This window comes from Podarcis bocagei, assembly GCF_964188305.1.
Source record: "Podarcis bocagei genome assembly, chromosome: 14".
Classification (NCBI taxonomy): domain Eukaryota; kingdom Metazoa; phylum Chordata; class Lepidosauria; order Squamata; family Lacertidae; genus Podarcis; species Podarcis bocagei.
In genome coordinates, this window is record NC_138139.1 from 960,516 (window position 1) to 975,892 (window position 15,377).

At 42.3% G+C, this 15,377-nt stretch overlaps 1 protein-coding gene and 1 long non-coding RNA gene across 5 annotated transcripts in view; both read left to right on the top strand.

The window, feature by feature from the left end:
* LOC308573608 overlaps positions 1-15,377 on the top strand; it is a 91,694-nt gene that overhangs the window by 62,606 nt on the left and 13,711 nt on the right. The gene's annotated exons all lie outside the window — the stretch shown is intronic.
* SIN3A (SIN3 transcription regulator family member A) overlaps positions 1-15,377 on the top strand; it is a 62,913-nt gene that overhangs the window by 37,825 nt on the left and 9,711 nt on the right. For all 4 annotated transcript variants that reach the window (XM_081170512.1, XM_081170511.1, XM_081170513.1 and 1 more), the window contains exons 10-15: positions 551-669; positions 1,943-2,153; positions 10,197-10,313; positions 11,028-11,266; positions 13,041-13,224; positions 13,814-14,378. In XM_081170512.1, the coding sequence (XP_081026638.1) occupies positions 551-669; positions 1,943-2,153; positions 10,197-10,313; positions 11,028-11,266; positions 13,041-13,224; positions 13,814-14,378 (1,435 nt within the window). The remainder of the gene's footprint in view (positions 1-550; positions 670-1,942; positions 2,154-10,196; positions 10,314-11,027; positions 11,267-13,040; positions 13,225-13,813; positions 14,379-15,377) is intronic.

A 15,377-nucleotide genomic window follows, 5' to 3' on the forward strand; every position in this document is an offset into this window, starting at 1 on the left:
AATGAAAGTTAAGGATTTGGGAATATTGGATTTGTTTTTAATTTTTTTGTTTATTTTTGGCTTTTTGATTTTGATGCATTATGCATTTTGTTTTTTCTTTTTGACTTTGGTTTTTACTGAGTTGTAATTGTTACTTTTATCTACTTTTTTCTTTTTCTTTTTCTCTTGTTTTTTCCTTCTTTTTTCTTTGTAACTTTAAAATTCTCAATAAATATCATTTTAAAAAAAAGAAAAGAATTGCAACTATTAAAAAGAGTTTCATGTTTAAAAACAATTTCAGATGCAACTGAACAACATTTTCATTTGTCAGATACTAAGATTAACCAGCTTTAAAACAGCATAATAATAATCTACCAAAGTGGATTCAAGGCTTGTTTAAATTGGAGCATTAGCTCTTAAATCAGTAAAATTTTATATAGGTGTTTATTCCATTTATGAATTGTTTCCCATGTTGCATCCCAAAGAGATGGTGTTAAGTACAGTGTATTGACGGTGTTGTCATTCATTTTTCTCAACAATTTGCTAACCATATTTTCCCTTCTCCCACAAGGTTCGGAAAGCTCTGCGAAGCACAGAAGCATATGAGAATTTCCTCCGTTGCCTGGTCATTTTTAATCAGGAGGTGATATCCCGAGCTGAGCTTGTGCAGTTAGTTTCTCCATTTTTGGGGTAAGTGAAATAAATGATACTTGGCTGCATGATTCATTGCCAGCTGTTTGTACATTGGGGTGCTTGACAAAGGAGATGAATTTACTGGCTGCATTGAGTCAACTTGATTTGGAAAGTTGAGAATTAGCAGCAGTGAACATTGGGCTCACTTGCTCCCTCCCCTGCTTTCCTTCTTCCTCCAATTGCAAGACGAAGAGATTACCGTATTTTTCGCACGATAGGACGCACCGGACAATAGGACGCACTTTGTTTTAGAGGGGGGGAGAACAAGAAAAAAAAATTCTCCCCCTCTCTGCCAGCGCCCCTTCAGTGAAGCGGCAGGAGGCGCTGCACAGAGAGGGGGAGAATTTTCCCCCTCTTGTTTTCCCGCTCTAAAACAAGGTGCCGTTTAAGGTGCGTTCAGGCGGCTACCTTGGAAGCCTGGAGAGCGAGAGGGGTCGGTGTGCACTGACCCCTCTCGCTCTCCAGGCTTCAGGTTCCTTTAGACCTGCTCTTTGGGGCTGGCGGGGGGAAGCCCACCACCAGCCCCAAAGAGCAGGTCAGGGAGCAGCGGAAAGGGGCAGCGGAGAGGCTCCTGCCATAGCCGCGTCACCTCCCCAGCCAGGAGAGCACGGGCGGGGCTAAAGCAGCCCCCCGCGACCCTCTCCCGACTGGGGAGGTGACGCGGGGCTATGGCAGGAGCCTCTACAGCCCCGCGTCACCTCCCCAGCTGGGAGAGGGTCGCGGGGTGCTTCTTTATCCCCACGCACGCTCTCCCGGCTGGAGAGGTGAGGCGGGGCTGTAGAGGCTCCTGCCATTGCCCCGCGTCACCTCCCCAGCCGGGAGAGGGTCGCCGGGTGCTGCTTTATCCCCGCGCGCGCTCTCCCGGCTGGAGAGGTGAGGCGGGGCTGTAGAGGCTCCTGCCATTGCCCCACGTCACCTCCCCAGCCAGGAGAGGGTCGCGGGGCTATGGCGTCTTCGCTCCATAGGACGCACACACATTTCCCCTTCATTTTTGAAGGGGAAAAAGTGCGTCCTATAGAGCGAAAAATACGGTAGATGCTTCTGCTTCTAGTTGGTTCCAAACCATAGTTGTGGTGCTGAATCCACACAGCAAAATGTGGCATGCTTAAACCACAATTCCAAACAAGAATAAGTTATGGCAATGCAGTTTGTCCTTTTTTGTGTCCTAAATGTGTAAATCATTTAGACAAAAGACTTAGATAATCTTCCTGCAACCATTGAGTTCTATAATCTTTTCTCTTTCCTCTCCCATTTCCCCCCCTCTTTTTAGGAAATTCCCAGAGCTGTTCACTTGGTTTAAAAACTTTCTGGGCTACAAAGAGTCTGCACACATGGAGACTTTCCCTAAGGAACGGGCTACAGAAGGGATAGCAATGGAAATAGACTACGCTTCTTGTAAGAGACTTGGCTCTAGCTACAGAGCCTTGCCGAAGAGCTACCAGCAGCCCAAGTGCACTGGTCGGACTCCGTTGTGTAAGGAGGTAAGGCAGCATTCTTCATATTGAAGTAAATGATGCTAGTGGAAAATAGGAAGGTGCTGTGCATCAGCTTGGACAGTTGCCTAGCCCAGGAGAGTCTGCTCTGTCTGGCAGTGGCTCTCTATCTTCTCAGGGAAAGATCTTTCCCATCATTTGCTGCAGCATAATAAATTGGAGGTGCCTGGGACATTCCTTTAAGCCATGTGTGCTACCACTGGGCTGTTGTTCTTTCCTTGAATGAGGTTCAGAGGAAGAGTCCTTGGAATGACAGTACCCTGAGACTTAAGTAGGCAGGAGGAAAATGGCGCAACTTTAGCCAGAGTGACTGAAGTCGTAAGCTTTCTTTCTTTTTGCAAATAACAGGAAAAGAAGAAACAGCATCTAGCACCAACAATTATAGTATTCTGTCAATCCTGACTTAAATGTATAAATTAATGTAGGCAGTCCATATGTCCGAATAAATATCCAGATTATTATAAAATGTACATCATTTCCAATTAATTTCATTTTAATTTTCACAATTTTAACAAATTAACATCAAATTTTACACCAAATTTCTACACATTTTAAAAGTTGACTCCTCACCCTTCTTAAGATTAATGGTTTGCAGAAGATTCCAGAAGATAAAAAGATCCTACTAAAGGGTCTAATCACAAGACAGGAAGTGGAACAGGCAATAAACTCAATGCAGCTTGGCAAGACACCGGGACCAGATGGCCTATCAGCGAAATACTATAAGATATTGAAAGACTGGCTTATCCAACCTCTGGTAGAATTATGTAATCTGATTCTACGAGGGGGCAAAGCACCTGAAACCTGGAAGGAAGCATATGTTACTCTGATTCCCAAGCAGGGTCAAGATAGATCCAATGTCAAGAACTACAGACCAATTTCCCTACTTAATGTGGATTACAAAATTTTTGCAAATATATTGGCCAACAGGCTAAAGAAAGTTTTATCTAAGTATATCCACAAGGACCAGGCAGGATTTCTGCCTGGAAGGCATATGAAAGATAATATTAGAAATGTTGTGGATATTTTGGAAAAATTGGAAGCAAGAAAGAGCTGTAAAGCAATGTTAATGTATATTGACGCAGAGAAGGCCTTTGACAATGTATCTTGGAGTTTTATTTACATAATTTTAATAACATGGGGGTTGGTCAAGACTTTTTAAATGGTATTAAAGCGCTCTATCAAGAGCAAAAAGCTAAAATTATTGTAAATAATGTGTTATCGGAGGAAATTAGAATAGAGAAGGGAACCAGGCAAGGGTGCCCACTTTCCCCTCTGCTGTTTATTTCGGTCCTAGAGGTCTTGCTAAGTATGATTAGAAATGATGAACAAATTAAAGGTATTACAATAGGATCCAAACAATATAAATTAAAAGCCTTTGCTGATGACTTAGTATTGACATTACAAGATCCAGACTCCAGTGCAGTAAAAGCTCTGGAGCTGATACAAGAATTTGGCAGGTAGCGGGATTTAAGTTAAACAAGAGCAAAACCAAAGTATTAGAGAAAAATCTGGACAATGATGAAAGAAAACTTTACAAGAAAAGACAGGCCTAGATTTTGTGAAAAAAGTTAAATATTTGGGGGTGAACCTGTCTGGGGAAAATCTGAACTTGTACAATGATAATTATGAGAAATTATGGAATGAAATTAAGAGCGATTTGGAGATATGGTCAAAGCTAATTAATGGGCCGGATTCTCAGTAGTTAAGATGAATGTGTTGCCAAAGATGATTTTTTTGTTTCAAGCTCTCCCAATTATAGATAATGTGAAATGTTTTAAAGAATAGCAGAAAGCTTTATCTAGATTTATCTGGCAGGGGGAAAAACCCAGAATAAAATAGAAATTACTTACGGATTCTAAAGAAAGAGGGGGATTTTCCCTGCCAGATTTGAAAATCTATTTTGAGGCAGCAGCGCTTTGTTGGATTAAAGAATGGATACAATTAGAAGATACAGATATATTAGTTTTGGAGGGATTTGATAATGTATTTGGATGGCATGCATATTTATGGTATGATAAGGTAAAGGCCGATAATGCATTTAAAAATCATTTAATTAGGAAATCGTTGTACAGTGGTGCCTCGCAAGACGAAATTAATCCGTTCCGCGAGTCTCTTCGTCTAGCGGTTTTTTCGTCTTACGAAGCAACCCTATTAGCGGATTAGCACTATTAGCGGTTTAGCGGCTATTAAAGGCTTAGCGGCTTAGCGGCTAAAAGGCTATTAGCGGCTTAGCGGCTTAGAAAAAGGGGGGAAAGGGGGGGAATCGCAAGACTCGCAAGACTTTTTCGTTTTGCGAAGCAAGCCCATAGGGAAATTCGTCTTGCGAAGCGCATCGAAAAACGGAAAACCCTTTCGTCTAGCGGGTTTCTTGTCTGGCGAGGCATTCGTCTTGCGGGGCACTACTGTACAATGTTTGGATAAAAGACAAAGATCTTTTAGAAAGGAAGATGCCCAGATGGCTTTCACCAATGGAGGCGAAGGCCCAGAAAAAGTTAAATATGGAAATAAAATGCTTGAGATATTCAGATTTATTATTGGAAGATAATGAAGGCTACAAACTAAAACCATTTGATCAAGTTAAAGATAAGTTAAATTGGTTACATTACCACCAGATTAATGAATTGTATAAAATAGACAAGAAAAATGGTTTTGCCTCGGAAAAATCTAAGCTGGAGACGGAGTTGTTGGATTCTAAAGCTAAAAATCTGTCTAAAATGTATAATTCAGTTGCAGATAGGTAGCCGTGTTGGTCTGCCATAGTCAAAATAAAAAAAATTCCTTCCAGTAGCACCTTAAAGACCAACTAAGTCAGTTCTTGGTATGAGCTTTCGTGTGCATGCACACTTCTGAATACACTGAAACAGAGGTTGCCAGATCCTTCTACAGTGGTACCTCGCAAGACGAATGCCTCGCAAGACAAAAAACTCGCTAGACGAAAGGTTTTTCCGTTTTCGATTTGCCTCGCAAGACGAATTTCCCTATGGGCTTGCTTCGCAAGACGAAAACGTCTCGCGACTTTGTTTCCTTTGTCTAAAAACAAAGACATGTTTTGTTTATAAAGTTAATTTATTTTCCCTTCAATTTTTGAACTGCTCTTTACAGTATGTGTGACTTTAAAGAGCAGTTAATAAACTGTTGCTGTACCAAATTTGGCTTTGTTTGGACTTTTTTTGACCATAGGAACGCATTAATTGATTTTCAATGCATTCCTATGGGATTTCGTGATTCGCAAGACGAAAAATTCGCTAGACGACAAAACTTGTGGAACGAATTAATTTCGTCTTGCGGGGCACCACTGTATATAGTGAGAAGGTGGGGAGGGGTATTACTCAGAAGGGTGGTGGGAATGGGAGATTGGCAGATAGCTGAGATGAGCCTGTTGACGACTCTTAACGACTGTAATAGGTCTTACAGGAAAAGGCAAGGGGTGAGAAGGTGAGAAATGGCTTAGTCATGTATAATGAGATAAGAATCCAATGTCTTTGTTCAGACCAGGTCTCTCCATGGTTTTAAGTTTGGTAATGAGTTGCAATTCAGCAGCTTCTCTTTCCAGTCTATTTCTGAAATTCCTTTGTAGTAAAACAGCTACTTTGAGATCTTGTATAGAATGTCCTGGGAGATTGAAGTGTTCTCCTACTGGTTTCTCTGTTTTGTGGTTCTTGATGTCAGATTTATGTCCGTTTATTCTTTGGCGTAAGGTTTGGCCTGTTTGTCCAATATAGAGAGCTGAAGGACACTGTTGGCATTTGATGGCATACACAATGTTAGACGATGAGCAATTAAATAGTCCCGAGATGGTATGTGTGATGTTGTTGGGGCCAGTAATGGTGTTGTCTGGGTGTATGTGGCAGCAAAGTTGGCATCTGGGTTTATTGCAGGCTCTGGTGCCAGTGTCCGTGTTAAGTCTGGTTGTAGTATTATTGTGGGTTAGGAGTTGTTTAAGATTGGGTGGCTGTCTGTAGGCAATGAAAGGTCTTCCTCCCAGAGCTTGAGAAAGAGAACTGTCATTGTCCAGGAGAGGTTGTAGATCTCTGATGATGCGTTGTACTGTTTTAACTTGGGAGCTGTATGTGATGACTAGAGGTGTTCTGTTATTTTCTTTTTTGGGTCTGTCTTGCAGCAAGTTCTCTCTGGGTATCAGTCTGGCTCTGTTGATCTGTTGTCTACCTTCATCTGCTGGGTATTTTAGTTCTGAAAAGGTTTGCTGTAGATTTCTTAGGTGAGAGTCTCTGTAGAATTGGAACAGATGCGGCTGTAACGTAGTGCCTGGCTATATACAATGGACTGTTTGGTATGTTTGGGATGGTAGCTAGAGGCATGTAGATATGTTTGTCGGTCAGTTGGTTTACGGTATAAGGTGGTGTCTATGTGCCCATCATGTATTTTTATAGTAGTGTCCAAAAAATGTATTTCTTGCATAGATTGATTCATTGTAAGGTTGATTGTGGGGTGAAAATCATTAAATTTCTGGTGAAAGGTGTCCAGGGTCTGTTGACCATGTGTCCAGATGATAAAAATATCGTCAATGTATCGCAGGTACAAGAGAGGTTTGAGTGGGTAGGAGTTTAGGAAACGTTGTTCTAAATCTGCCATGAAGATGTTGGCATACTGTGGGGCCATGCGGGTGCCCATTGCTGTGCCGCTGATCTGAAGGAACAGGTCATCACCGAATTTGAAGTTGTTGTGGGTAAAGACAAATTGGCAGAGTTTGGTGGCAAGGTCCGCTGTGGTTTTATCTGAAATGGTGTTCCTTATAGCTTGTAAACCATTGTTGTGTGGGATGTTGGTATACAGAGATTCCACATCCATAGTAGCTAGTATAGAATTGTTGGGAAGATTATTTAAAGATTGTATTTTCCTCAGAAAATCTGTGGTGTCATTATACATGACTAAGCCATTTCTCACCTTCTCACCCCTTGCCTTTTCCTGTAAGACCTATTACAGTCGTTAAGAGTCATCAACAGGCTCATCTCAGCTATCTGCCAATCTCCCATTCCCACCACCCTTCTGAGTAATACCCCTCCCCACCTTCTCACTATATAGAAGGATCTGGCAACTTCTGTTTCAGTGTATCTGAAGAAGTGTGCATGCACACGAAAGCTCATACCAAGAACTAACTTAGTTGGTCTTTAAGGTGCTACTGGAAGGAATTTTTTTATTTTAAAATGTATAAGTTACTGTTGGAGTGGCATACAAAGGATGAACAAGTTAAATCAGTAATGATCGATTGGGCAAGAGATGTAGGACACAACATAATATTCAAGAATTGGGAAAGACTGTGGAAGAAAGGGGTCAGGTTCACCTTCACCACATGAACGTACAATGTTAAAGGAGAATATAATGAAAATGATGTATAGATGGTATTTGACCCCTGTTAAACTAGCAAAGATTTATCATAACTGCGATAATCTATGTTGGAAATGTAAAGAAAAAGAAGGAACATTTTATCACGTGGTGGACCTGCTCCAAGGTGAAAGACTTCTGGGAAAAGATTTATAAAGAATTGAAAAAAAAGTTGGAATATACATTTATAAAGAAACCAGAGGTGTTTCTTCTTGGAATTTGGAATTGCCCAAGAAAGATGTTAAATTATTTTTGCATGCTACAACTGCTGCTCAAATACTATTAGCTAAGAAGTGGAAAACGCAATAACTACCAACTGTGGAAGAATGGCAGATGAAGATGATGAACTTTTTGGAGCTAGCTGACCTGACCGGAAGAGTCTGCAATCAGAATGAGGAGGAGTATCAGGAAGAATGGAAGAAATTCAATGACTATTTAGCTAAATACATCAAGTTAAAATAATTGGAAAAAAGCTTGCAATTACCAACTAGGTCTAGGATTTAAATAATTAATGTCAGGAATTATTATGTTTAATGCTGAATTGGGAAGATTGACTGATGTTAAGGGATTAAGTTAAGATTTTAAGAATTTTTATTTGGAAAACCGTTAAAATGATTTGCATTGAAACCCAACTAGGGGGACATGAGGACGTCAGTTAACAATGTTAAGAAGATAAGTTTTAATAAGGATATGATATATGTTTGTTTGTGTGTGTGTGTGTGTGTGTGTGTGTGTGTTTTAATTTTGTAAAAACCCAATACAAAATTTTTGGGGAAAAGAAAGATAAATCATATGATGTCAAGGGCGTGTCTGAATTGGCATTATGGCAGGGGTCTTCATCTTGTCAAGAGCCTACATGCACCTAAAAACTCACCCTGGCAAGATGGTGCCCATTATCAAGAGACCAAGCTGCGGACAAACACCGGCTCCCTCGGCCTGAAGCAAGATGAGCGCTGCACCCCATAGTTGAATTTGACTGGACTTAAACTGTCCAAAGGTCCTTTACCTTTATCTTACCTGTACTGGGTCCTTTAAAAAAAAGTTTGACATGGCCTATATTGAGGTTAGAAAGAATGCTAGAGTTGAGCATGAAGACCAAAAAAATGCATCATTATTAGGTTATTTTCTCTGGGTTGATATCTACATAGTGCTTTAAGATAAGAAAAACATGTGTCTCATTTTAGGCCTCCAAATCAGGAATTCTTTGCACTGCAAATTTGGTCAGCCTTATGCAACTTAAACTGTATGCACCTTTCTTCAAGTTGCAAAAATTAATTTCTGTCTGTGTGCATATTTCTTGTCTAAGCCCTTTAAATTGACCAGTGGAGTAAAACAAATTTGTACACTTTTTTATTTCTATATCAATGACGTGGTCCCACATTTAACTTTGGTGGAAATCAAACATTCAGTGTAACTTGAATTACTAACATTTCCACGAGCTAAATGAGATCACGATCATAGACAAGTGTCAACTAAGGGACTGGTGTTACTGGACAGAATCTCAACGGGATTTTCAAGTAATCAAATCCTCAGAAGTTCCCCGTGGTTTCTACTCTCATAAACGGTGCATTTGAGAACCAACTCCCTGTCTAAACTTTGGCCAGCTTCATTAGGATCTTCCTTTGCTGAGCTGTGTTTCCAAGGAATGCCCTCCGCTGTCCTGTATGGGCATTATAATAGGGTTCCATACACAGATAGGTATTTTATTTGTGGGCAATTGCGAGTGGAGGACACCCAGCATTATTTATTACAGTACCCACTATACTCAGAACCTAGGAGACACTTTCTAAATCCCTTGGTTGTCCAGGAAAGCTGTCTCTCCCTGGCAGAGAGGGGTCTATGGCTGCTCAGGGATGCTAATGCTCCAGTGACTTATAACGTGGCCCTCTTCGCGCTGGTGGCAAGAAAGATCGGGAAGAAAAACCTGGACAAAATTGCAGTAAACTGTAAGGGAGATTCAGAGACCTAAATAGGAAACTCTCGCAAGCTGTGTGACGCCCCCATTCTACACGAGCATTTGCATTTTATGATCTTGATGGTTCAGGCAGTGGCTCTGCTTTTTATATATAATTATATAGATACTTCTTTTTCCTCACAGTGTTGGTATGATTTTGTCATGGCCTTTGGCAAGTACAGTAAAGCTTATTTTATTGTTGTGTGTCTACTGGTGTTACTTGAGTGGTTTCTACAGAACGTGCATAAAGTGCAGGCGTGGGCACACTTGGGTTTAGAGGCCTGTGCATGTTATCTACACTTTGCATATTTACTTTGTGAAACACCAGTGTCAGTGCCGATACGTCCATAGCAACTGTGCTCACCTCGTAAAGTGTAGAGCCACTCTGAGGTACTGTCATGTGATTTTATGTGTGGATTGCAAAGTCTAGTCTTCTTAAAATCCAAGGCACGTTATAGTGTGTTAGGCAGAAATAGAAATGACTGTTACTGTGGTCCTGCAGGTGGAGCTCAAGCGCTCCTATTGAGTTTTGCTCAAAGCATGATGGTTTCTATTACTTTTAATCTTACAACTAAACTGACCAATGGATCAAAAATTCAGAAAATCTTTTGTTGTTGCCCTTTCTTGTACATCTATGACAGTCCCCAAAAATCTGTAAGAATTTACTTTATGTAGGAGCTAGAATTATCGGTATCTGGCTACTCTTAAATGAGATGCTTCTCTCTCCTCCTAAGGTTTTGAATGACACCTGGGTCTCCTTTCCATCCTGGTCTGAAGATTCCACGTTTGTGAGCTCCAAGAAGACTCAGTATGAAGAGCACATCTACCGGTGTGAGGATGAACGATTTGAGGTAGCTATATCAGAGCTTAATGTCATGGGAAGCTTGTGATACTATGTTAGGTTGACTTAATATCTGCTTTGATGAATGAATAGTTCTTGATAGCTTTGGTGTAAAGCAGTAACCAAGAGTGTGGGTTGTGAGAAGGAAGGCCACCAATTTGAACCTTGCTCCCACAACAAACAGAGTAGGAGCCTAAATGACTCACCTCTGCTTCTGTAATATGGGGTAATAATACCAGCATGCCTTGCAAGGTTGTTGTAAGGATTGACTATGGTTGTGTATGTGAGGTGCTTTGAGCACTCAGTGCTGTATAAATGCACAATACTAATATCATGGTGGTTTGCTATAGTCTTCCTATCTTACCCTCCCAGATATAAGACTTGTCAAAACTTTGCTCGCTGCCATGTGCATCTCCTGAAAGTGAATAGCTGCAGGCTCATAGGTTTGATGTTTTGCTTCACATAGAAATTAAATTACCTATTACAATAGCACCCTCCACCCACCAAAAAATTAGATTTAAAGACTATTGGATGTGAATAAGGGTTTTGTTTGGCTCTATTGCTCTGATTTTCATCTCAGTTTCCACCATCTTACACAGTGTTGAAAAGCCTTTTGTACTATATGTAAGAACCCCATTCCCACATATGCCAGAATTTGTTTATTTTTTATAGTTTTTATAGTTTATTGCTATAAGCCATGGCTGATGCATGCTCTCCATTTCAGCTGGATGTTGTCTTGGAGACCAACCTAGCGACCATCAGAGTCCTAGAGACGATACAGAAGAAACTCTCACGCTTATCAGCTGAGGAGCAGGCCAAATTCCGGCTGGACAACACTTTGGGCGGCTCCTCAGAAGTTATTCATCGCAAGGCATTGCAGAGGATATATGCTGACAAGGCAGCTGACATCATTGATGGGCTTAGGAAGAACCCAGCCGTCGCAGTCCCTATTGTGTTGAAAAGGTAACTGGGAAATGCAGGTGGAGCTCCCTCATCCCCCTCCTTTTTCAGTTTCCCCAAGTGCTGCTTTTTAATGATGTTTTTTTGGGTGGCATTTTTGTCCTGTCATTTAGCAAGGTTCTCAGTGTGACTGATGATTCCTTGCACAATTTAAAAAGCAATTTCAGGTAGACCCTTGCCTACGTGGGAGTTACATTCCAAGGCCCTGCAAATACCAGTTAAACTGTATATAATTGAAACACATTGAAAAAGCCTGCAACGCCCCACCCCCCATTCCACCCTTTTAGTGACGTTTCAGTGACATCTTTATGATGTTTTAGGGTCCCTTCTGTGTTTGGCACAATTCACGAGCATAAGGTTGCACACATATTGAACAAGTGTGAAGGGAGGCTGCCTGTAATTTAAAAGGCAATATAAAAATACATATCCATTAAGTGAGTGTGTGTACTATATATAGAATTATAGAATCATAGAAGCTTAGAGCTGGAACTGCCTGCAGTGCAGGAATCCCAGCTAAAGCATCCATGGCAGATGACCATCCAACCTCTGCTAAAAAACTTCCAAGAAATGAGAGTCCACAGCCCCCCAGGTGAGACCATTCCAATGCCAAAGAGCTCTTTCTTATATATGCACAGCCTCAAATTCCACAACAGAGACAAAAACATAATCAATACAATAAATTAAAAGGCCCGGTGCCAAAGAGATGCCAAAGAAGGCACCAGGTCAGCTTCTCCAGGGAGGACAGTCCAAAGCTAGGCAAGGAAAATGCCATCTGTCATGTTGACAGGAGTTCATAGTTGAGGGTCACATACAAAGATCTCTGGCTGGGTAGGTATATGCAAAAGAGCAGTCCTTACAAGGTAACCTGGTCACAATCTGTAAAGAAATATAAAGTCAAAGCTAAGACTTTGAAGTGCAGCAGTCAGGGCACTCAGCCCCAGCTTGCAGTTTGTATTCAAAAGTCACTCAAGTTCCAGGCCATTCTCAAAGGCAGTCTCCCTTGCATCACGTTGCTTATGGCCCAGAGAAGCTCAACGCTGGTGACCACTCACATTTGTATCTCGCCCCCCACTGAGCTCAAAGTGGCATACATGGATGGGGTTTAGCTCGCTTTATCCTCACAAAAGCCCTGTGACATAGGTTAGACCAAGAGCATGTGGTGAGCTGCACAGTTGAGTGAGGGTTGGAACATGGATCTCCTGCACACAAGTCCATCATGCTAGCTGTGGATTCGAATGAAGTTACAGCAAAGCAGCTGCTACAAGAGAGTGGATGGTAAACTTCTGTTCATGGCAGAGAATGTTTTTTTAAACAGGGAAAGATCCACAATGGTGATTAATCTGGAATGTTCTGATCTAGTCATGAATTATAATACAGTGGACTCTCGGGCACGTTCACAACCCGCAGCGTCCGCAACCCGCAGCACCACGTCTGCGCACGCACGGGTTGCGATTCGGCACTTTTGCGTATGCACATGCGCCAAAACCCGGAAGTAATCCGTTCCGGTACTTCCAGGTTTTGGCGCTCCGTATTCCGAAAACGCGCAACCTGAAGTGTCTGTAACCCAAGGTATGACTTAGAGATCAAGACCAAAGTAGCCCATTTTCTGTGTTACATCACCTTCTGCTCGTGTTCTCCCATGCTGAATGTGGTCAAATCACGAATGCCTTGAATATCCCTTGAATGTTAAAGTCTGTCAAAGGCAGGATGCTTTATTCCTGCTAGTCCTCGTGGCTGTACTCATCTCTTAGGCCACGTTGCCTTTCTTTCTGTTAAGGTTAAAAATGAAAGAGGAGGAGTGGAGAGAAGCCCAGAGAGGATTCAACAAAGTATGGCGGGAACAGAATGAGAAATACTACCTGAAGTCCCTTGACCACCAGGGCATCAACTTTAAACAAAATGACACCAAGGTCTTAAGATCAAAGAGCCTTCTTAGCGAGATTGAGACTATTTACGATGAGGTAGGTTGGAGGCTTTGCCCTCTCTTTTTCAACCTTATTTCATCCTGATTGACAATTGATGGAAAGGATGTTGTGTAACCCGAAGCATTTGTAACACGAGGTACCTCTGCACTATAATCTGAGGTGGGCAAAAGGGTTTCGGATAGAGGGGAGAAATAGCTGCACCGATGGTGGGAAACCTTTCAAGGAAACTGGTCCTTTTGGGTGCCATGAAGTCTGCTCTGGCCTCCAGATGAGTGGCTGTGTATAAACTAGAGCTGTCCAAGTGGTCGATTGTGAGCTGCTGGTCAATCGTGGGTTGATCCTGGTTGATCACATGAAAACAACTCTGGCCCCTCCCCCTAAAAAAAAGCTCAGCAACTTTGGTCAAACCAGTGGGTAGATCACTGCCAGTTTATTTATAGTGGGAGCAGATCGCAGTCTCTTGGAAGTTGGTCACCCCTGGTATAAACTTAATTAGTTGCGCAGATCTTTTTATACTTACTGGGGTAGAGCACTTTCCTGTCCAGCCCAGGCAGTGATTTTCAGCTGATGAGAGAAGAGAGCCATGTGGAGATGGATTTCATGCTCTTTCTCTCCTGATTTTCAGAGGCAGGAGCAGACTTCTGAAGATAACATTGGCCCTCACCTGTCCTTAGCCTACGAAGATAAACAGATCCTGGATGATGCTGCCTCTCTAATTATCCACCACGTGAAGCGGCAGACAGGCATCCAGAAAGAGGACAAATACAAAATCAAGCAGATCATGTATCACTTCATCCCAGACCTGCTCTTTGCTCAGCGAGGCGAGCTGTCTGATGTGGAGGAGGAGGAAGAGGAAGAGATGGATGTGGACGAAGGCTCAGGGGCTGTGAAAAAGCACAATGGTGTGGGGGGTAGTAGCCCTCCTAAAGCCAAGCTGCTCTTCAGCAACACGGCAGCCCAGAAGCTGCGTGGAATGGATGAAGTCTACAACTTGTTCTATGTCAACAACAACTGGTACATTTTCCTCCGTCTCCACCAGATCCTCTGCTTGCGGTTGCTGCGAATATACAACCAGGCCGAACGGCAGATTGAAGAGGAGAATCGGGAAAGGGAGTGGGAGCGGGATGTGCTGGGTGTCAAGCGTGACAAGAGTGACAGCCCTGCCATCCAGCTGCGGTTGAAAGAGCCAAGTGAGTACACCCATACTTGGCTGGGGCTAGCGTGGCAGGTGCTGGTCTTTGACAATGGTCTCCAAGGCAGAAGTGGTGGGGTCGCTTTCTGTTGTAAAGAGCCATCTTCCTTCCCATCAGCACAGTTTGGCTTTTGCTCCAGCCAAGAAAGGCCCTTGTCAACTGCTACAACCTAGAGTGATGGCAATAACTTAAGGGGCTTTAGAATGAGTGTTAGCTCTGCGCTCAATGAATTTATCCACCAGTGGCTATCAGCTACTATAGCTATGTGGAGGCTCCAGATGCAGTAGGTGTATAGCTCTGAATGCCAGGCTCTGGGAGCAAGGAATGGAAGGGACTGCAACTTTTCTGTCCAGCCAGTAAGCTTTCCAGTAAGAATGCTGGATAGGTCTTCCTCTGCAGTCAAGAGGGATAACTCCTATTCTCTTGCTCTTCTCCTTTCCCTGTTGCTTGTTTGCCTCTGCTGCCAGAGATTGATGTCCCCAAAACTTCAACCGGATGGGTTAATGATTATAACCCAAACAACAATAAATGGTTCAAACTTTTGTTTATTTTTTAAGTTGAGAGATAAGAAATGGAGGATACAATGCTAAGTCCAGTGAAGGACCCAGACAAGAATAAAGTTAAAAGGGTACTGAATAAAACTGGACAAAGTGGTTTTTTTTATTTAAAAAAATGCAAGTTTCAGCAGTTACATGGAAAGATTCAAATCTTGGTAACTCATTGCTAGCAAGCAGTGAGTAATAGGTATCTCATTAGGGAAGAGAAGGAAATGGGCTTCTGCATCTACCTGATAAGGAAGGAAGATATGACATCCCAAACACATACAGTCGTACCTCGGAAGTCAAACAGAATCTGTTCTGGAAGTCCATTCGGCTTCTGATTGGCTGCAGGAAGCTCGGCGTTCGGGAGCCGAGGTATGACTGTATAGGTGGCCAAGAGAGGACTGGCATAGATAGATAGATAGATAGATAGATAGATAGATAGATAGATAGATCC